Source organism: Tigriopus californicus, chromosome 4 (genome assembly GCF_007210705.1).
Source record: "Tigriopus californicus strain San Diego chromosome 4, Tcal_SD_v2.1, whole genome shotgun sequence".
NCBI lineage: Eukaryota > Metazoa > Arthropoda > Copepoda > Harpacticoida > Harpacticidae > Tigriopus > Tigriopus californicus.
Genome location: NC_081443.1, coordinates 10,048,388 through 10,069,695, shown reverse-complemented (window position 1 = coordinate 10,069,695; position 21,308 = coordinate 10,048,388). Strand labels below are relative to the sequence as shown.

Below are 21,308 nucleotides of genomic sequence, written 5' to 3'. Positions count from 1 at the left end.
AATTGACTTTTGAAATTTGTTCCTTTCAATCAAAAAAATAATATTGCCCATAAACGCCAAATCTGTTAGGAACTTTCCAATCAGCTATTCACAGTAGTCCAATGTTGATCCATTTCATACTTATTTCTTTGATTTGCTCGAACAGTCATTAAACTTTGCTTGATCCATAAGCACGAACAATTTTGGAATAAGACCCGGCGCAGGAGATTTTTTTGAATCTCGCAACCTCGCTGTAGTCTCTCTCCATTATTGGAACAAAGCAATATGGGATTCGTACTGTGATTGGCTTATTAATGCTTGATTAATCGGAGTTACGAACAACTTGTTTTTATATATCAACACAAAAATTCACAGGTGTTCAAACTAAAACACAAGTAATTCGAGATAAGATAATCGATTTATGATACCTGTCACGAACAGACTATTCAAATGCTCTTTAGATTACGTTCATTGAACTCTTTATAACAATCGATTGTTGTCAGCCCATTCTCTTCATTACCCAAACTGTCTAGTCGAGCTTAAAAGCAGGATCAAAAACTCACAAACTCATATCCACACGTGTTCATGAAACATGAAAGATATTACTTATTTATGCAATGTTTAAACACAGTGATAAGAATCCTCTCAAAGTCTGTCAGTCGGTGACCTTAGACTTGACAAGCCACCATGATCTTGCGAGCCACGGTTCTTACCATCATCTTGGCATCTTTTACGTGGGCCCAAGATGACCACCATTGCATTTGGTGGGACACATCACCCTTCATCAATCCCAATTTCCCCAACGAGCAACGCTTCTTGCCCTACTACGATGACAAACCCGCCCGACGTTTGGAACCTGGAGAGACGATGGATAAGCTTCTTGGAGCTTGTCCTCATTTCGCCGAAGAACTGGGTCCACCCGAAGAAGGCTGGAACGTTTGCTGCTCACCAAGACAAATCGATGATGTCGTGACCAATTTCGTGCTTCCCGAGTCCGTTCTGGATCGATGTCCGTCGTGCTTGGATAATTTCCGGAAGAATTTTTGCGACCTCACTTGTCGACCCGATCAGAGCAAGTTCATCAATGTGACGGAGAAGGTCGTGGAACAATTCGAAAATGGTAGGTGCGACCAGAGAAGAGTTTGGTTATTGGACAGTATGCGTCACATTTTTGTGTTCCAGGAACGAGTGTGGAACTCGTGTCACAACTGGTTTATTACATCTCCAAGAGCTATAACGAGAAAAGCTACGAGTCTTGTAAAGGAGTCACCAATCCATCGACGAGTGGACCAGCTATGGCACTCCTGTGTGGAACGTGGGGAGCTGAGAAATGCAACCCTGAGCGATGGTTTGAATACATGGGTAGTACGAGCAATGGATACTCTCCGTTTGATATCTTGTTCAATATTTCCGAAGAGGACGAGGTGGGCGGATTCATCCCGCATAACCCATCTGTGGTTCCTTGCAATGAATCGAGCATGGTAAGTCTTGGATTAATCATACGTCTGGAAATTCAAATTTTCAAATAAACTGAAAGGCATCCTGAAGACTTCAACACAGTTCATTTTGTTCGTATCTGAGCACTTTGCTACGTTCTAATTAAAGAAAAAGCGTTTGAAATTTCTTGGACAAGCCACCAAATCATGTAAAATTTAGTGTCTTTTTTATGATCAACCGGTTTTTGTAAATTTGGGGTAATTTAGGACATACAACATAAAGCCATTGTTTTAATTTACAACCTTGACATATTAAAATCGTATTTTTATACCATTGTGGTGTCAATTTTGCTTTGAATAACTAGCGCTAGTAAAAAGACAATCCCAAATAGCAGTTGTCTTGTTACTCGTCAGCGAACGCCCTGACCGACCATATTGAAAATTGGGATTAGAGTTCCTGCAATTCTTATCTAATAAATGTTATCATACAGAAGGAAGAAATAAGTGACATTATTGCGAGCCAATATAATAAAAATGCATCACCGAACATCCAATCAGAGGTTTCAATGAATGTCGTCTTACTTGTTCCGGTCTACACAAGATAAACGCAAAGTTTATGATGTCATTTTATTATTCAAGAACCAATATGCGTATGCCCGACTGTAACTCGAAACTTGGGAGAAGTTCACACATCATAATGTTTCTGCAAGGGTTTTTAGCAAGGAAATAATGCGAGTTAAAACCAACTACTCGAATCTTGCCCCAAAATATCTGAACAGCCTTGCAATGATTCATAGGTTGTTTTCCGCTTTTGATAATCCTCTTCTAGAATGTTTTTTGGATAATAGTTTAAGTTTATTGCAATCAAATCAGTCTAGGACTTTTAATACAAGGGTGCGGTCTCAATTGCGACTTTTACATCTTGGGGTCCTTCCACAGTTTTGACAGTTCCATCAACTATCTGCGAGAGAGTTACTACTGTTCACCACAAGCCTAAATTTGATAAGAACTCAATTCAGTAATTTATACAATTATTGATATATGTTATGAGGATTTCTTAGTAACTAAATTTAGATCAATGGTGCACATCTACTTCTGGAAAAAAAGAAGAAAAAAAAACAGCAAGGAAAGGGATTCTTTGATCTTATCAAAAAAAGTTATGTCAATTTGGTACAAAATTAAGACAAAATTTTGTTTTAAGAGGTCACTTTTGAAATTCGTATTACCTTTTTTATATTAATTGCACCTTTTGTGACCCTTTATTGGCTTTTTTGCACCCTTAAGGCTTATTTTGTGAACACTTTATTCTTAAAAAGGCTTTGCCGTTTTGCACATTTTGCCCGTCCCTAGTTTTAAGTAAGAATCAGCTAAATAGATAAAGTAGTTATGCAATTTTATATCCACATCTTCAAGTGACATGATATCCAGCTGTTAACTACTGCCACAGGTTTATATGAATAAAAGTTGCTTAAAACAAAAAAAACGTAACTGGAAGTCTTGACTTTTGGGCAGGTACTTCATCAGAAATTATAATCACCATGGAGAGCAAGGGGATCGAATTCCCAGATAAGTTCCACCGTTTGAACCATATTGTTCTGCCTTTTAGGGAAAACCAGAGTGTTCCTGTACGGATTGTATTAGCTCTTGCACACAAGTGGAGTTTGAAGACCCTCCGGAGATGTTCAAAGTGGGAAAACTGGATGGCATAGCATTTATCATGATTATCATATTTATTTTGGGGACTGCCATTTTCTTGGCATTGGTTGTTACGAACAAATTAGCGAGGAAACGCAATTCAGGTAATGCGAAAACATAAAAGAGATGACCCAATCAATCGATGATGACGATGCAATCTTCTGATTTTGCCTAGATTCTGAGTCATCCTCAATTGGATCCTCAAGGGAAGAAGATGATTCAAAGTTGAACAAAGTGGATCAAATGGGCGTTTGGTTGAGTTTGTCTATGGAGCGTGTTTTCAACAAATGGGGCACATTCTGCGCCTATTATCCTGTTCCGGTCATTGTATTTGGTTTAGTCGCTGCCATCATCCTGTGCACTGGAATACAATGGTTGAAGATCACCACTGATCCTGTGGAACTTTGGGCTGCTCCAGGATCGAAATCCAGAGGTGACAAGGAATACTTTGACTCCACATTCAGACCCTTCTATCGAACGGCTCAAGTCATCGCAGCAGCCAAAGACTTGGAAGAGGTTGGCACCATAGTAACTACAAAGTTATGAGTCAAAATTAACCCTTATTATTTATTTAGTTCACTTATATTGATACCGACGGGATCGAACAGAATTTTGGGCCAGTCTTTCATGATGAAAAGTTTCTCAAACCTTTGCTTAAGCTCCAGCAAGACATTGAAGAGATCACAACTGAGAGTGGACTTAAACTTCAGGATGTTTGTAACGCCCCTTTATCTCCGCAAGACAACGTATGCAATATTCAGAACGTCTGGGCGTATTGGCAAGACAGTCTCGAAAAGTTTGAGCTCATTCGGCCCAATCAAAACACTGATAGGAATCTTACGTACTTGGATCATTTCCTCACATGTGCCAGGTAAAGTCAACCATGATTAAACTTAAGATTGTATTTTATCAATAAATCATGTTCCAGAAATCCGGCTTTGCCCACGGATGGTCATCCAACCAACCCGTTGTCTTGCATGTCCAAAGGAGGTATTCCCGTTCAACCTTTCTTTGTCTTGGGTGGATTCATTCCAGAGGGTGTGAGTGGTTTACCTCAGAACGCAAATTATCAAGGCTCAAAGGCCGTGGTTATGTCGATCATTTTGGATAACTACGATTTATACGCCACAGACCACGAATCGCAGAAGAAGCTTCGAAATGCCCGAGAATGGGAAGCAGCCTTCATTGACTTCATGAAGGAATGGGAAAAAGACCCCGAAAACACCAAGTACATGAGCATTGCATTCAATTCAGAGAGATCTATTGAAGATGAATTGGCTCGAGAGACCCAAGGAGATATCATCACCATCGTCATATCCTACGTGATCATGTTTGTGTACATCACTTTTGCCTTGGGGAAATTTACCACCTTCCGGAACATTATGGTGGAGAGCAAGATCACCTTGGGTATCACCGGAATCGTGATCGTGCTCTTATCTGTCGGAGCTTCGGTGGGAATTTTTGGGTTTGCAGGGATCGAATCGTCATTGATCATTTTCGAGATCATCCCTTTTCTGGTCTTGGCCGTGGGCGTGGATAACATATTTATCATGGTTCAAACGTATCAAAGGACAGATCGGCTGAAGTCGGAAACCTTGCCTGAGCACGTGGGTCGTGTGGTGGGTGAAGTGGGACCCTCCATGTTGCTATCATCTTTATCTGAGGCCACGTGTTTCTTCTTGGGAGCCTTACTGGATATGCCAGCGGTTCATTCCTTTGCACTGAATGCTGGTTTTGCAATCATTCTAGATTTCTTGATGCAGATTTCCTGCTTTGTCAGCCTTTTGGCCTTGGATATGTACAGACAGGAGAGCAAACGCTTCGACATTGCTTGTTGCTTCAAAGCCTCCAAGAAGGGAAATGATGAAGATAAGAGAAAAAAGGGCGTAGTGTATTGGCTGTTTGAGCAGTTTTATGCTCCGTTTGTTCTCTCTACTTGGATTCGACCCTTAGTGGTGATTGTGTTCTTTGGCTGGTTTTGCTCTTCCTTGGCAGTGGCACCCAAGATTGAAGTCGGCTTGGATCAAGAAATTTCGATGCCGGATGACTCTTTCGTGCTCAAATATTTCGACTACATGAAGAAATATCTCTCGGTGGGACCCCCGTTCTACATCACATTGGACAACAAGGACCTCAAGTTCAATTTCTCTGATCCAGTGTTGCAGAATCGGATTGCCGGGTCGTTCGGATCCCAACCCGATTCCTTGAACTCTCAGGTCAAACAATGGAGTATCAACTCTGAGAAAACCTACGTGGCAAGCACTGCCCAATCCTGGATGGATGATTACTTCTCTTGGCTCAGTAACAAAGATTGTTGCATGTACAACCAAGTCACTTTGGAGGTGTGTCAATCCAATTATCTCAGCGACAATGAGTTACCTTGGCATTCAAATTACCAAAGCAGGAGTGGACCAGGTGGAATTGGACCGGAAACGGATTGCGTAGATTGTGAACCAATGGAGGCTGACAACAACCGTCCAACTCCATTCCAATTCGAAAAACATCTCCATTGGTTCCTGGACGATAGCCCTGGGGACAAATGTCCCCCTGCTGGCAAAGGAGCTTACCGTGATGGTGTCCGGTTACAACAAATTGGAGTGGATGACGACGGATTTCCGCATTATGAGGTCACTGCCAGTAATTTCATGGTGTTCCACACGATCTTAAGGGTGTCCACAGATTTCTCAGAGGCCCTGCGTTGGTCAAGGAAACTTACAGACGCTATTGCTGAGGTTGTCAACGAAGACCTTGATGAAGACCAACAAGTGGATGTGTTTGCTTATTCCATTTTCTATGTTTACTATGAGCAATATCTGACCATGTGGAGGGATTCCATCAAAGCTTTGGGCTTGTCCCTATTGGCCGTGTTCATCGTCACATTAATCCTTCTTGGACTTGACCTGTTGTCTTCACTGATCGTAATCCTTATCATTCTCTTGATCTTGATCAACATGATGGGACTTATGTATTGGTGGAACATTCAACTGAATGGAGTGACATTGGTCAATTTAGTGGTCACAATTGGAATCTCGGTGGAATTTTGCGCTCACACTGTTCGGTCTTTTTCAATTAACGGAAATCCTGATCGGATTGAACGCTGCAAAACAACTTTAGCCAATATGGGGAGTTCGGTAAGAGCAACCAAACTATAGTTCTCCGAGTAGAGTAGATCTTCATTACTTTTTCCCCGTTTCTCCAGGTTTTGTCTGGAATCACGTTAACCAAATTTGCCGGCATTATTGTCCTAGGATTCGCCAAGTCCCAAATTTTCAAGATATTCTTTTTCCGTATGTACCTTGGGATTGTTCTGATTGGAGCTGCTCATGGACTCATCTTCCTCCCGGTTCTTCTCAGTTATTTAGGTATAATTTGAGCCTACTTGTCTGTAGAGGGATCTTCGTTCATTGTTCCATTATATTTCAGGACCAAGTTTGAAACGAGCCAAGGCCATTGCACAACACAATGCTCTGCAAGAACCTCGCCAAGATCATCTTTCCAAGAAGTTTTAATTGTCATGCATCTAATCTAACGACAAAAATTGCATTTAGGTCAAGACATTAGGATAGAGTAGCGATTGAAAAAGATTCGTATTAAATGAATTTCCACAAGCCCGTTCATGCACGGAACGTCTTTTAAGTAGCAACACTGACTCTGTAGCTAGGGTGGCGAGATTTGACCAGCCATGGTGCAAGACTTGCAGCAGAAATCGGCGTAGTATTTACTCTTGGCGCAGAACTCCCCCTTTACTATGAGCTCGCAATTGGCAAATTGAGGTTTATCCACGCACTGCTTTGGAACATCGCCTTTTTCCACTTTGATCTCCAGATCTTGCTTTACTGTTTCGAACTTATTGGTTGCTCTGAAACATAGGAGCGTTCAGTCACATTCCAATTAATGTCAAATCAGGTGGGTCTTACCTGCAGGTATAAACGCCTCCATCAATGGGAGTGGCATTATCGATCACGAGGCTGTGATCATCCAAGAGGTGAATCCTTCCGGACTTTTGCAACGGAGTGTTGTTCTTGTACCAGCGGATAATTGGGATTGGATAACCCTTGACCAAGCATTTCAGGAGCATTTCTTGTCCAAATTTGAATACAGAGTTCTCATTGGGAACAACTACTTGGATTGGCATCTTACTGGGATGGACCTTCAGTGTGATCTGTTTCCTTGCTGGCTGTCCAACTCCATTATCGGCTGTGACCGTGTAAATGCCAGAGTTGCTCATTTGAGCAGGCATGATCTTGAGGGATCCATCAGCATTCTTTTTAATGCGCTCGTCAACCAGCACCGGCTCCTTGTTGAAGAACCATTTGACTGTGGGAGGTGGGTTGGCCTCTACCGTGATCTGAAGCCAGGCCTCTTGATTTTCTTCAACCACCAAAAGCTGTAACAAACAGATTAGGATTAGGTCTGGGTCATAAGGGTTTAAGGCCTCCCTTCTTACCTTGGCCTTCACATCCAGTTCTGGTGGGAAGGCGTTTGGACAAGATTTCTGGCATTCCTGAAGCGAGTCGAACTGGTTGTTATTCCCTCCACATCCAGAGTAGTAGAAGGGTTCGCAACTCATTGACTTTGAATTGAATTGCCACTTTGCTTGCTTTTCCTCACAAGGTCCCTGCATTTTGGGCAGATTGCAGCTTTTCTTGGCCTGAACCAATAAAGCTTTATGCTGGCAGGTGTTTTGACAAGCCTCCATCGTTGAAAATCGATTCTTGTTTCCTTGACATCCCGTGTAATTGAAGGCCTGGCATAACCCCTGCTTTTGGTCGTAATAAAACCTTGGATATAGGCCCCGACAAGGCCCAGGTTCTTTGGGCTGTGAACAGACATCTAGTTCCTCAGTTCGGGTGTTTAAACATGTCTCTTGGCATTCCACCTTGGATTTGAATCGATTGGAGTTGCCCAGGCATCCACCATACAAGAACGGCATGCACTTATTCCACTTCATATCAAAGTACCATGAGCTTTGCGATCCCTTGCAAGGACCAGTAACCTTCGGGAGATAACATCGACCTTTTCCCTCGAGTTTTATGCACTGAGTCTTGCACTCATTTTCGTTGTTAAATCGGTTGATGTTACCACCACAACCAGACCACCAAAAACGCGAACAACTTCCGTAGGCGTGATCGAAGAACCACTTGACGGTGAAATTTTCTTTACAAGTACCAGGGTCTTTTTCGAGTTGGCAGGCAGCTCCTGGTATTTCACCACATCCTTTAAAGTCCTCTGTTTCCATTTCCTCTTCTGTGTCACTTTTCGTTTCGTTCAAGTCTTGAACAATTGGATTAAGAGCTTCAGAAACTCCATCTGGACAACATCCAAACTTGGATCCGGCACACTCACAACCTAAATTGTAAGGACCATCAGCAGGCGTGAACTCATCCGGGCAGCACCCATATTCCGATGCTTCACATCCAGGACAACCTTCCAGATTGGGACCTTGTGCCACGGTGGTTCCGTCAGGACAGCATCCGTGCTCAAAAGTGACACAAGAGCACCCTGCGTAGTCCTCTCCTTGAGCAGGGGTGTAATCATCTGGACAGCAACCGTATGGGGTGTTTTGACAACCACAGCCTGCTAATTGTGGTCCAAGGGCGGACCTCTCTCCATCTGGACAACATCCGAAGGGAGATTCAATGCACGTGCAACCCTCTTTTTCTTTCCCTAATGATGGAATAATGTTGTCTGGACAACAGCCAAACTCGGCACTCAGACAGCATCCTTCTTGATTGGGACCATGAGCTGGAGTGTTCAGATCGGGGCAACATCCAAAGGTAAGGTTTAAACAAAATTCAGTCTCGTACAAAGATGGAAGGACTTTGGGAAAGATAGACTCTGGACTAGCATCCTCTGAGTTGTCTTCGGTCATATCGTTGCCAACATCTTCTGCGTCCATGTTAATTGTCTCATTTAAATGCACATTTGTATCTTCTGTTTCAAGGAGGTCTTCATAAGTGTCATTAAAAGTGACATTGGCAATGGAATCCTCGAATTCTTGAAAGATGGTTCCATTCAAAACTTCCTCAAGGTCTTCATCGACAATCAATGTCGTATTTCCATTTGAGCTTTCATTGCTTTCCATGCTGAATTGGAACCTTGATCCTGATCCATCATCTTCGTTTTCAATAATGATTGTGGACGAAATTTGTGTCACAACATTTTCTTCTGGAACAATCCCTTGAGAACTAGTTTGATTGTTTTCAATTTGATTTTCGTCCACTATCTCCACTTCACTCACACCACTGAATACATCATAAGCTATTTCATCAAATGATTCACCTGATCCCAAGGTTGTATTTTCGTCTTCAGTAGTGCCATTGACCAAATCATCTAATCCAAAACTTTCTCCAACTTGAAGCTCTTCAGTGCCTTCCTCAGGACGGTTCCTGTCAGGATTTTCACTGGATTCTTCAACCCTTTGCTCAGAGTCTTCACCGGATCCATCAATGCCCTCTTCAATCCCTTGCTCAGAGTGTTCACCGGACCCGTCAGTGCTTTCTTCAATCCCCCGCTCAGAGTCGTCACCGGAACCATCAATGTCCGCTTCAATCCCTTGCTCAGAGTGTTCACCGGACCCGTCAGTGCTTTCTTCAATCCCCCGCTCAGAGTCGTCACCGGAACCATCAATGTCCGCTTCAATCCCTTGCTCAGAGTGTTCACCGGACCCGTCAGTGCTTTCTTCAATCCCCCGCTCAGAGTCGTCACCGGAACCATCAATGTCCGCTTCAATCCCTTGCTCAGAGCCGTCACTGTAACCGTCAATGTCTTCTTCAATTTCTTCCACTTCCGAACCTGTTGCGGATCCCTCCATATTTTCCTCAATTTCGCTCATTTCCTCAGTTTCAATATCACTTCTAACTTCAGGTTTTGGTGGCTCCTCTACAGTATCGAATGCTTCAGTATTTATGGCCTCTTCAGCAGATCCTTCAGCATTTGCAAAAGAGGAATTAGATGGCCCCTCGGTTACAATCTCATCCTCAAGATCACCAGAAGCAAAGGCCTCATCATCGCCAAAACCAGAGGCTCGATCAGCAACGGGAAAGGTGCTCCCAATTTCTCCAGTGTCAATATGTTCTCCTGAGGAATCGGCAAGCAGACTCTCAATAGGCTCTGATGAAGCATCATCGCCGGAACCTGAAGGAGCTTCAAAGTAGTCGGGAAGGTAAGGTACTTCACTGCCTGAACTATTATCACTGCCCGACCCACTTTGTTCTATATCTAGACCACTTGGCGACTCTGACCCCGATCCACTCAAGTCCTCCACGTTTTCAGGCATCAAAGGGGTCTCAATTTGATCTTCCAATACCATTTCGCCCGAACCAGATTCCACATCCACGGCCATGTCGTCCTCTTCAACAGACCCTTGATAACTTTCAAGGACAGCTGATCCGAGATCATTGTCAGATGAGCCCTCCATCTGTCCACTACCACTGGCCTCACCGAAGATCTCGTCAAGATCTTCATCGTATTCCAGCTCTTGTCGCTTGAATCGCACGTAAACGTAGGGATCACTTGGCCCACTCTGTTCCAAACTTGACGTCCTGGATGCGGATGGTGAGCTCAAAATTCTAAGACAATTCGTGTCACTGATCACCAGGACTATGATCATCCACAAATGCACAGGTTTCACCCTCATGATGCTTCCGAAAGCAATGACCCTGCCTCGGTCTCGGTCTCACCACATGGACAATATTGGCTAGTCACTTCGCTCGCCTTTCACACATTCAAAAAATTGTGTAAGTGTCGTTCCACTTTTGGGTCGCCCGCTTGTCGTGTCGTTCTTGTCGTTCTCGCCGTCGGTGCAATGACAGAATAACCTCTATTTCCCTCAGCAAGATGAAGTGCTCTTCTAGGGTTCCATCTCCACCTTTAACACATAGCTAACTTACAGACATCTCGACGCAAAGAATTGCTTTCACACTTTTTGAGCGACGAGGCAATTTGGGTGAATTGTTGCATCAAAGAAATTGGTGCAGATTGGACTGAATGCAAAAAGAGGAGGGAATTTCCATTTCAAAAGCACCTTGATTACTCAATTTCCTTTAATATTGGGACGCGGTAAGCTTTTTTGAAAGGATGACCTCGCCCTATTTCATGCTTCTGAGTGCATCTCCAATATCCATGAGTTTGGCACAAGCCCAGAAAGTGAGCAAGACACAACAACAACATCATCATCATCAACAACATCAACAACAGCACGTCGCATCCTCATAGCCCACAACAAACAGGGAGATGCTTTTCCAAAATTCTTCGACAGCCTGTCTAAAAATGTCAAGTGGAAGACGATAATGATCCAGCCTTGGAACACCTTCGCTCCTAATGAGATTCGAGACGTTGAGCCCCCCAAACCTTTCTTTGAAAAAGTGAAAATACATCGCGCGATCTTCTAAGAGTTTTCAAATCGCTTTGGAAAGCTTGCTACTGTGATTGGACGCATGAAATGAAACGAAGAGTCTAGATTTAATGTATGTTTAGGAGCACCTCATTAGTGCAAATATGGGCTGTCTAGTGGGAAACCCGATCCAAGCTTTGAGCCTCGCCCCTTTGACACATGTCAAGTCTTCAAAGCAAAAGCACCATCTATGTTAGGGTCAACTTCCAGTGGAACACAATCAATTATTGTTCTTCATATTTTGAACATACCCCTGAGGATTTAGATTCACACATACAATATTGATCAGTGCTATTTGTTCTCTTTAGATTACTTATGCTACATGTTCCACGGCCTTTCACTGACAGTAAAGCAATACAATTCAGTGTTGGACCCTGCATGAGAAGTGTTCAAGAAACATGCACAAGTGTTCCAGAAAAATATTCTTACTTTCACAATGACAGCTTGATCCAAACCCGAGAACAACTGCACAGGACCCTCTTCATTCCAAAACAAAGGCAAGGCCACTAAGATCTATTCGAACCCTAACATATGTCTTTGGAAGGTGGAACCATTGATATTCAAGTTGTGAGTTTGGTCAGGTCACTTGAGAGTATCAAGTGACTGAGCTACCAAAGCGCCACAAAAATCCATGGAACTGAATCCTCCACTGACTCCCGTTTCATCGTCCAGAGGTCGAGCCAATCACGAGGCCCTCTCTGCTTCCTGTTTGTCCATCCCAACCGAATTTTCTCGGACCAAACCTGGGAGATATCGCGAGTCAAGTCTTCCACGGACCGGAGGGTTCGTAAGCAAATCCAGTTATTCAAGTCACCAATCCAGCTATCGAACGGAAGAACAAGGAGGGATGAGACTCTGTCGAAGTTCATCTGAGTCAAAAGTTTCGAGCAAGAGCAAAAAAGCCGAGGAAAGGGCTGGAAAGTATAGAAGTGTCCACTTTGACGGGTCTTCGAGTCCCAATCACTATGGTAAGTCCTGTGAGTAAAAAAAGTGTAGCTAAAGTAAAAAAAGTAGTTCACTCATATTGGAGATGGAGGCTTTTCAAATATGGCCTTTTGAAAGATTTTGAGATTATAGTTAGTCATACATCAGAACAAAGTAGATGCTAATTAATGAGTCATTCAAGGCCATGACGTTTGCTTTTACAACGTTGACACCCAGCAATCTAGGGTATAGATGTCCATGTCTAGAAAAGGACCTTGGAACAGGCCCAGGAGTAAAAGTAAAGCATGTCAGTGGAGTTACACAGGTCTATGCACATCTGTTCTTGACCACCTGTGATGGGATGACATTAGCTTATTGTTCCACTTGTTCCTCTAGACGAATTCAACTTGGAACCTATTTCAATCATCGGTCGACACCAAGGCCAACGACAGCGAGCTTCAATGGACGAATCTGACGTCTTCTCCAGTGGAGACGACGGAGTGCCTCCACAGAATGGCAAGAAAAAGATAATTCACGCCAAAAGGCCCAATAATCTGCTCGGGAACATCAAAGTATGTGCTTTTGAGGGCAGATCCATCGGGGATCCAAGTTCTAATTTGGCCTTTTTCTCTCTAGTCTAAGATCAAAAGGCGGAGAAGCAAATCCAAATACGATGTGACTCCCCATGAAGATGAGGGATTCGAGAGTGGGTTGGAGAGAAATGGGACGACTAATAATGGCCAGCCTGGAAATCGAGATTCTTACTATGCTGATGTTGAAGATGTGGATGAGAGTCCAACAAAGGAACTCGCTCCACTTGCCCATGTAGAAGATATAGAAGATCCGATCCAGGACAACAATGACAGTGACACCACCAAGGAGCTAATTGAGCCGATCGAGGCACCCAAAGAGCTCACTGTAAGACTGCATTTAAGAGATGTGTTTTAGGAATAATATGAGTTTGATAATGCTCTTTACAGGAGGAAGAGAGGAAAATAGAGTTACGAAAACATCCGTTTTTCAAGATTCATACCCATGTTAATTCCGGGAAAGGGTTGATTGCAATGGACCGAGGAGGTCAGTAATTGACAGATGGTCTTATCTTGCGGTTAACGTCTTCGTAACTTCCAGTAATTTTGCTTCTCCAGGGACGAGTGATCCATATTTAAAGTGTATCCACGGTCAAGAAAAGTTGTTCCAAACTAGAGTCGTCCAAAAGACAACTAGTCCAGTTTGGAAGGAGAATTTCATCTCATACGTGGATAACCCTTTCAAGCCCGTGACATTCCAGGTGACCTACTATCAGATTACTTCGTACTTACCCATTTTAATGAATGACAGTTTGTCTGTAGGTCTACGACAAAGATTTGGTTGGAACAGATGACTTCATGGGCGAAACAACGTTGGACTTGACGTCACTTCAACTTGGAAAGTAAGTTCTTTACTTTTAATTCTATTATCGCGTCCACAGCAACAATGACATCCGAAATCGTGGAAATTTTCAGAATGACAGGACTGGTCTTGGATCTAAAGAATGGAGACAATGAGGATTTGATCAAGAAGAATAAAAAACGAAAGCCCTTAGGGGCCATCAATATCAAAATCAGTCTCCTTCCCATCTCCAAAGAGGATATGAACGAAGTTGAATTCAACAATGCAAATATTAAGGTCGATCCCAAACCAAACGTGACATTGTACTAATTACAGGTGCTGAGGGCTGAGAAGCTGAATAAAGGCGGAAAAAGTAAAGGTCTAACCTGGTCAGCTGTCGTCCACGTGGTCATGGTTCAAGCTCGGGATTTGATTGCAATGGACGCGGGAGATTCAAGTGATCCATACTGTAAACTCGCACTTGGTCGAGAGAAATTCAAGACCAAGTCCATCTCGAACACTATCAATCCCAAATGGAGGGAAGGCTTTGACCTTTACTGGTACGAGGAATTCGATAGTGAGCTAGAAATGTCCATCTGGGACAAGGATATTGGATCCAAAGACGACTTTATGGGAAGGTGATTCGTGTGTCAATCAAGGTTGAGTGACTAGTTTTGGGTGCGGAATTCACTTTGGCTCTTTTACTCCAGAGTCCGAGTTAATTTGAAAGAATTAGCCAAGGAAGTGACCCATAACCTTTGGAGGGATGTTGAAAATGGGAAAGGCCAAATGAACATTCTAGTGACCATCTCAGGAACAACAAAGGGCGATGCACCCTCAAATTTAGCCAAATGGGAGGATGAATTGGACTCGATGCAAAAATCTTTGATTCAAAAATATGTCAGTACAACTCTTTTCTATAAGAATTTACCCGGCTTTTGTTTTGAGATCTATACTGTTTCTTTTTAGAAAGCTGCCAACACCTTTTACAAGATGAAAGATGTAGGGCACTTGATAGTGAAGGTGTTCAAGGCCCAAGGTTTACACTCTGCTGACCTTGGAGGAAAATCGGACCCGTTTGTCGTTTTGGAACTCGTCAACAGCCGTCTTCAAACAAACACGGAGTATAAGACCCTCGCCCCGACCTGGTCCAAAGTGTTCCAATTGTAAGGATTCTCTTGATTCAATAGATTTTTTTTTAATGAAATTATATAATCATTGCTCACTTTTGTAGCGAAGTGAAAGATATTCATGATTTCTTGGATCTCACGGTTTACGATGAAGATAAGGATCACAAATATGAGTTCTTGGGGAAGGTCAGGGTTCCATTACTTCGCATCCGTAACAACGAAAGACGATGGTATTTCCTCAAAGATAAAAAATTGAGAAAATCCGCCAAAGGCGACTCACCTCAGATTCTACTAGAAATGTTCTTCGTTTATAACAAGGTTAGATTGTGAATGAGATTCAATGATCGAAGATGTCAGACTAATTTCCACCAAAATTATCTAGTTTCGGGCTGCAATTCGGACGATCAACCCTCAGCAATTGAAGTACGAGGATAAATCTGATACCAAATTCAAACATGCGACCTTCATGAGAAATTTGAACCGGGTCAAGGCCGCCACTGCCGATTATAACCCAGATGTTGTATTTCAAGAAATCAGGTACGTATTTCAGTTATCTTGAGATTGCGAAATGATCCAATACTATTACAATATTATCGGAATTATTTGCACAATGGTCAGTTTTGATCAAAAACTTTCGAAAGTATTGATATTCAGATCATTTTAAAACAATGGACATGTTAGAAAGAGTCACAAAATGTATCAATGAATACATTGACACAAATGTTTCTGTTTAAATTGCATCTATTTTTACTTCTGTTTCACATCTTTTACCGTGTCTTGTTTATGTTTTGGAATTTGACCCGTATTTCAATATCACATTCTAACCCTAAAATGTACATTTATATATATATTAATGAATTTAGCCATAATAGGTTGGATTGTCGTAAGGCGTAAACGCATATTTGAAGACAATATAAGACCACTTCAGTCAAAGAGAATTTAATCTTACAGAAAAGTTCTCCATTGGGAGAATCCGTGGAAATCTGCAGGCTGCTTTGTGGGATTCCTTCTTGGAGTCTACTTCTTGGAACTTTGGATGGTGACCTTGGCGTTGTTAATCCCTTTCATCAAAAACATCATTGTGAGAATAAAAGATAGTACTCAAATATTATTAGAAGAGTGGAACATGGTTTGGAACTCTTAGGTGATTTCTGTGACTGGAGGATGGCGAACCATTCAAGATGACGAAGATTATGATGATGAGGAAGAAGAAATCGTCACCGATGGGAAAGACAAGGAAGGCGAGAAAAAGAGTCTGAAAGAAAAGATGCAAGCCATGCAGGAAGTCACCCTGATGGTGAGCCAAAATCCCAAAATGTTGGCGCCAAATTTGAAAGCATTATTGATCAATTCATTGTGCTTTTAGGTTCAAAATGGATTGGGACTGGTTGCCCACGTTTTGGAGAGTCTGGGAAATGTGTTCAACTTTAGTGTGCCGTTCTTATCTTGGATGGCGTTTGTTATTTTCTGCATCGTTACTTTGATTCTTTACTTTGTGCCGTTAAGGTAAAGGTTTGAGCTGATATTCTAGTTAATGTTAGTGATTATTCCTAAAAGATGGCTCTTTCAGGGCCATTATTTTTGTTTGGGGAATCAACAAGTTCACCAAAAAGCTGCTCAGACCAAGGTCCACCGATAACAACGAGTTAGCAGATTTTATATCTAGAGTTCCGGACAATGAGGAATTGGTGAGTTTTGTATCCGAATTTTTGGTTTGAACGTCTCCCAATTCATCCTGATTATTTCGTTCTGAAATTAGGCGAATTTTCCCCACAAATCAGACACACTTCGTGAAGTTTCGATCGATCACTAACGCACTTTTTCCCAATTTGAGGGCTTATGCATTTCGATGAACTTACTATGAACGTGAAAATGTTTTTTTCTTTTTAAATATAAACAATTCAAGTTTTGAAACTTATTCCCCAATTATTTCCGCATTGTCTGTCATGAAAATAATTACTCATTTTTCCCACCCTTATTCGTCTTATGTTTTATCCAACAGAAAGATTTCCGGGAACTTCAGCCTCCGGATGAAGCAGCCAAGAAGGTGGTGGCCAAAAGACGTCCCTTGGGCGACAACGAAGTCATTTGAACCTGATTACACTTCCAAACGCATTTCCAATCCTGTTCATTGTTACCATTTGTCAAGTTTAAATCCTTATATGTATTTCTTGAATACCAAACATTTTACATCATAGATCCTGGCAAACTCGTTTTCTCCGAGTTCTGATGACTAGTCTTACAAGAGGTTCTGGGCAAAGATAATCCACTTTCGATCATGTATCTCAAGTGGGAGATGGGTTGGCACTTGCAGATGCTCTTCACATTTAAGGGAGGAAATAATTTCAAAATAAAATACAGTCAATAGAGTGATGTTACAAGTAGTCAAACTGTCATCGGGCCGTGCTCTCGGCCTCTTTCTTGGGAGGCGTGCCCTCCTTCGAGAGCTTATCTTGCTTGATCTTCTCCATTAATGCCTTCCGAGACTTTAAAGTGCAGATTCCATCCGCTCCACACCCATCAATGGTGGCCAAGTGGGTAATGACCTCTTTCTTTGGTTGCTCTGTGGAGGAGTCAGTCTGGTCGATATCCTCACTCGCGGGTATGAAGTTCAACGACGCTGAATTGACGCAAAACCTAGCCCCAAAAAAACAATAAATGGTTGAAAAGACGCGCCAAATCCAATTCTGTCTTAATATGTCTTACCTCATGCCTGTTGGTTTGGGTCCATCTTTAAAAACATGGCCGAGATGTGAGCCACACTGCTTGCAAGAGACCTCGGTGCGGATCAACTCCGGATTGGCAATGATACGCAAGAGATTAGCCCCCACTGAAAGTCCAATTGAATAATTATTATTCATCACACTCAAGATAAACACAAAAAGCCTCACCTCCGGATGCATCGTGACGTTTGATGATTTTATTTTGGTCCAAAATGTCATAGAACGCGGGCCACCCGGATCCGGACTCGTATTTTGTGTTGGAATCGAAGAGCTCTGTACTGCAGATGATACAGGCATAGGTGCCACTCTCAAAGTGTTTATAATATCTGTTGGTAAATGGTCTGGAAAAGAAGCTCCCTAGGTTAGTCCCTACACCATAGCACCAATATCAGGAAAATAACGTACCTCTCTGTCCCTTTTTCTTGGGTCACCAGGTACTCAATGGGGTCCAAGCGCTCCCGAAGTTCGACCTTGTCAAATTTGATGGTGGCCTCTGGCTCTGGTTTGATCGGCATTGTGGCCTCACTGAAAACTAAATCACCACAAATAGCTGAAATTGGCAGTTCTTCTCGCGGTTCACTACTAATGCCCGGACTAAAAGTATCACTTATCCATTGGGCCGATCACATTTCCAGATCTGCAAGCATTGCCACTGTAGCATAATCTGCTGGGCCTCTTTCGACTGCTCCAAGTGCTCATATGTGTATGTACTGAATGAATGTACACACTAGCATGAGTCAGAAACTGGACTCGAGAGCGCTCGATCTTCTCAGTCAGCTAGCCCCCAAAACACTTCAAGAGAGGGGCTTTACTACTCTTAGCCATTGTTCTGTGTCCGATCTGGTCATCCCATATCCCACACGTGGTCGATAAAATAGTACAAGGGGGTATGAAATGAACGAATAACCTTTACCAATCAATCACCTTTAATTATTGGCAATGAAAGGTACACAAAGCTTAGTTCGGAGGGTAAACAAAATGGCTAACGTGCACATTGCGTGTTAGGAACAATTGCGGTTATGGTTGGTGTTGATTTGCTTCAAGGTCATTGAGGCAATGAGAGGTGCCCAACAAGGTGAAATGAGTATCTGTAATTTGAACTTGATAAACACTTTTCAAACATGATTCAACTGTTGTCAACCGTTGGATACTGGATGTTGGATATGCTCCGATGATTTGGGGAAATCTACATGATAATGGGAGTTTAAGTGCTCTGTTAATCTGACAGGAAGTCTGACTGAGGTTATTCTCAAGGGTTCTCAAAAGTATTATTTCACACTTGAATGGTGAAAATTCAATGCCAAAAATACACTTTGGAATGCTCCATTTGGCAGGCAATGATCGGTTCTCGGTCAAAAAATGTTGGCTGAGGAATCATGTGAGGAAAACTGCTTAAAAGTCAGCGTGATTTTTTACAAGTCATGTCTAAAATGGTGATAAACTCTTCGGTCAGAGGGAACGAATTGATATGTATTGGTCATAAAGTAGAAAAGTTGCAATTTCACTTTCACTTTTGCTTCATTACGAGATGATTCCTAGTTTCTGGACGATCAAGTTAGGTCTGAAATCAGAACTTTGGAAAACGTGATTGGCAAAATTTTTGATATGTTTAACCGTAAACTTTCAGGGGAGCCAGTCCATTAGTGTCGAGAATCTGGTCATTCTATGAAATAAATGTATTGCAAGGAAATTCTGAATCAAAGAATCTAATTAAAACGAAACTGCTTTAGCACGTTCTTAGCTTGCAACCAAAAAAAATTGTATTTTGAGCCCAAATGTTGAGTGTTGGACCACATGATAATCTCTCATTCTGTTTGTTCGCAAATTTCCTTACCGTTACTGGGAATGAAATCTCCAGTAGTTGGTATCATGCAGATATTATTTGAATATAAAGTTTCAAAAAAATCACAGTACAATTAGTGTTGCTAAGTTTATGACAAAATGGCCAAAATTGTCATCTGAAATATTTTCAAATTTGGAATCAATCAAGTGACACGTATTTTTGTATGAATGTTGTACAAGTAATCAGTTGATGGATCGCAGATCGCAGTCTGTTCTTGGATTTGAACACCTAAAGTGTGACTTTTAATTAAAAGTTTTCCTTTGCTATTGAGCTTTGATTTGTCAAAAAATGAATTTGTTTCAGTGATAATGTAAAAGGACAAGTAAGTGTCATTGATCTACAATGAACTTATCTGTATGACTTGGACAAATTATTGAACAAAATTCTAGTTCAAACCTGTGATCAAGGGCAGACAGTGCTACCAACTCGAAACTGATGGCGGGTCGAATGTTACATCTTTTTGAAGGTAAACACCAATAGTAAATATTTCATTTGATGTTCGTGGAGATTCCATTCACAAATCAGGAAGGAAAAAGAAATGCACTTTCACTCACAGATCCATATTACATTGGTAGTGCTTGGTGTTACATATTGTTTATTAAAGAAATCACTCAACACTAAATGCAGGTATTATACCAACCAGCCAAGTTTTTCTTCAAATAGGTTTTACAATAAAACTGATTTGGCCTCTTCCCATTTTGTTGCCGAATTATCTATCTGCATGGTCAAAATTCAGGTTCCTTATCAATATAGTTTAAGTTCAAGGAACGCTCCTTGATCCCTACTAAGTACACAATCATACATCTAAATCAAGTTCTTTTCCAGGTCAATTTCTTCCTCTCAGAGTTTTGATTGTCAGCAAACGTCTGGATTTTGACATTCCCGAAGAGCAAAACGTAGGACGGAGCTCTCCTTAGATCATCAAATCATAGTTAGACAGAGGTCCTAGCGGAACATAAACTGTCCAAAATTGCCCAAGAAGTCAGTACAACTTACCCGATTTAGTAGAATGACGATGTCTACGTCTCAATGTGGGACTGGAAGCTTCTTCAATGGATCTCGGTTAGGGGTGTGGACATTGAAGAAGGTTGGATTTGACTGCTAAATGAGGCCCAAATGAGCTCAGGTACTCACGTAGTAGAAAATTCCACTGGACGTCAAGCCCGATTTATACATTAGCTCGCGTAGAAGCAGTCCAAGAGTTTGATTCACTTCCCCTCGGATCCAAAAACAAGGAACCCAAACAGGAACGCCATCACTGACCGGATTTACAGCTGTAATTATTCCTCTCAATGCATGTTACTATGCTTCTTCAATCTACTAACCTCCCTTGCTGAGCTCGTTCCAAGCAATGATAAGATTAAGTATGTGAATGCAGTTGTATTTTAGGAGCTTAAGACATGTCTAACATTGATTCTACGTCATCCTTTCCACGGTAGGAGAGAAGCAACTTCGACAGCTGCGGGCACAACGCCGTTAACGGCGTTCCTTCGTTCCTTTTCCATGTCCCTCACCCCCCTCGCCTCCATCTCTGTTTCTCTCTCTCTTTATCCAACATGTTCTGTTCTGGTGGAAACGCGTCAATGTGGGCAGGAAGCTGGCTTTCTACTTTTTCATGGCGACCATTGTACAGAGTACAGGATCGGGGATGACAAAGAAGACGAGAAACTTCCGATGCACCGTATGTAGTACTGGTGTACAGTGTGACATCAAAATCGCGGGCGCATGGAAAAACACCACCATTCTCAATTTGTATCCATTTGTTCTATTCAATAGTCCTTTTCTTTGCGCGGAGGAAGCGCCCTCTGCTTC

General features: G+C 42.1%; 4 protein-coding genes across 6 annotated transcripts; 2 read left to right on the top strand and 2 right to left on the bottom strand.

The window, feature by feature from the left end:
- The first annotated feature begins 617 nt into the window (after nt 1-617).
- On the top strand, nt 618-6,725 carry LOC131878832 (NPC intracellular cholesterol transporter 1-like). The gene is made up of 8 exons (XM_059224963.1): nt 618-1,099; nt 1,162-1,460; nt 3,022-3,214; nt 3,286-3,626; nt 3,686-3,981; nt 4,039-6,241; nt 6,310-6,472; nt 6,534-6,725. The coding sequence occupies exons 1-8, from the start codon at nt 667-669 to the stop codon at nt 6,617-6,619; spliced, it is 4,014 nt and encodes a 1,337-aa protein (XP_059080946.1). The 5' UTR covers nt 618-666; the 3' UTR covers nt 6,620-6,725.
- On the bottom strand, nt 6,598-11,237 carry LOC131878833 (papilin-like). Its single transcript, XM_059224964.1, has 3 exons — nt 7,558-11,237; nt 7,028-7,497; nt 6,598-6,969 (listed from the first exon to the last, which is right to left on the bottom strand). Exons 1-3 carry the CDS (start codon nt 10,747-10,749, stop codon nt 6,768-6,770), a joined length of 3,864 nt encoding a protein of 1,287 aa, XP_059080947.1. The 5' UTR covers nt 10,750-11,237; the 3' UTR covers nt 6,598-6,767.
- Nucleotides 11,238-11,339: 102 nt separating this feature from the next.
- On the top strand, nt 11,340-17,127 carry LOC131878834 (multiple C2 and transmembrane domain-containing protein-like). The gene is made up of 17 exons (XM_059224965.1): nt 11,340-12,473; nt 12,826-13,001; nt 13,066-13,347; nt 13,410-13,506; nt 13,578-13,720; nt 13,782-13,861; nt 13,935-14,070; nt 14,137-14,438; nt 14,511-14,700; nt 14,770-14,966; nt 15,035-15,248; nt 15,313-15,467; nt 15,882-16,011; nt 16,075-16,227; nt 16,297-16,436; nt 16,501-16,618; nt 16,933-17,127. The coding sequence occupies exons 1-17, from the start codon at nt 12,137-12,139 to the stop codon at nt 17,020-17,022; spliced, it is 2,940 nt and encodes a 979-aa protein (XP_059080948.1). The 5' UTR covers nt 11,340-12,136; the 3' UTR covers nt 17,023-17,127.
- On the bottom strand, nt 17,071-20,916 carry LOC131878847 (methionine-R-sulfoxide reductase B1-like). 3 transcript variants are annotated; one of them, XM_059224980.1, is made up of 6 exons: nt 20,822-20,916; nt 20,493-20,770; nt 18,059-18,185; nt 17,822-17,994; nt 17,637-17,760; nt 17,071-17,567 (listed from the first exon to the last, which is right to left on the bottom strand). In XM_059224980.1, exons 3-6 carry the CDS (start codon nt 18,166-18,168, stop codon nt 17,324-17,326), a joined length of 651 nt encoding a protein of 216 aa, XP_059080963.1. In that variant the 5' UTR covers nt 18,169-18,185; nt 20,493-20,770; nt 20,822-20,916; the 3' UTR covers nt 17,071-17,323. The 3 variants fall into 3 exon arrangements, with proteins under 3 accessions (XP_059080963.1, XP_059080962.1, XP_059080964.1); XM_059224979.1 differs by having other exon boundaries at nt 20,493-20,838; XM_059224981.1 differs by lacking the exons at nt 20,493-20,770; nt 20,822-20,916 and having other exon boundaries at nt 18,059-18,482.
- Nucleotides 20,917-21,308: the final 392 nt, after the last annotated feature.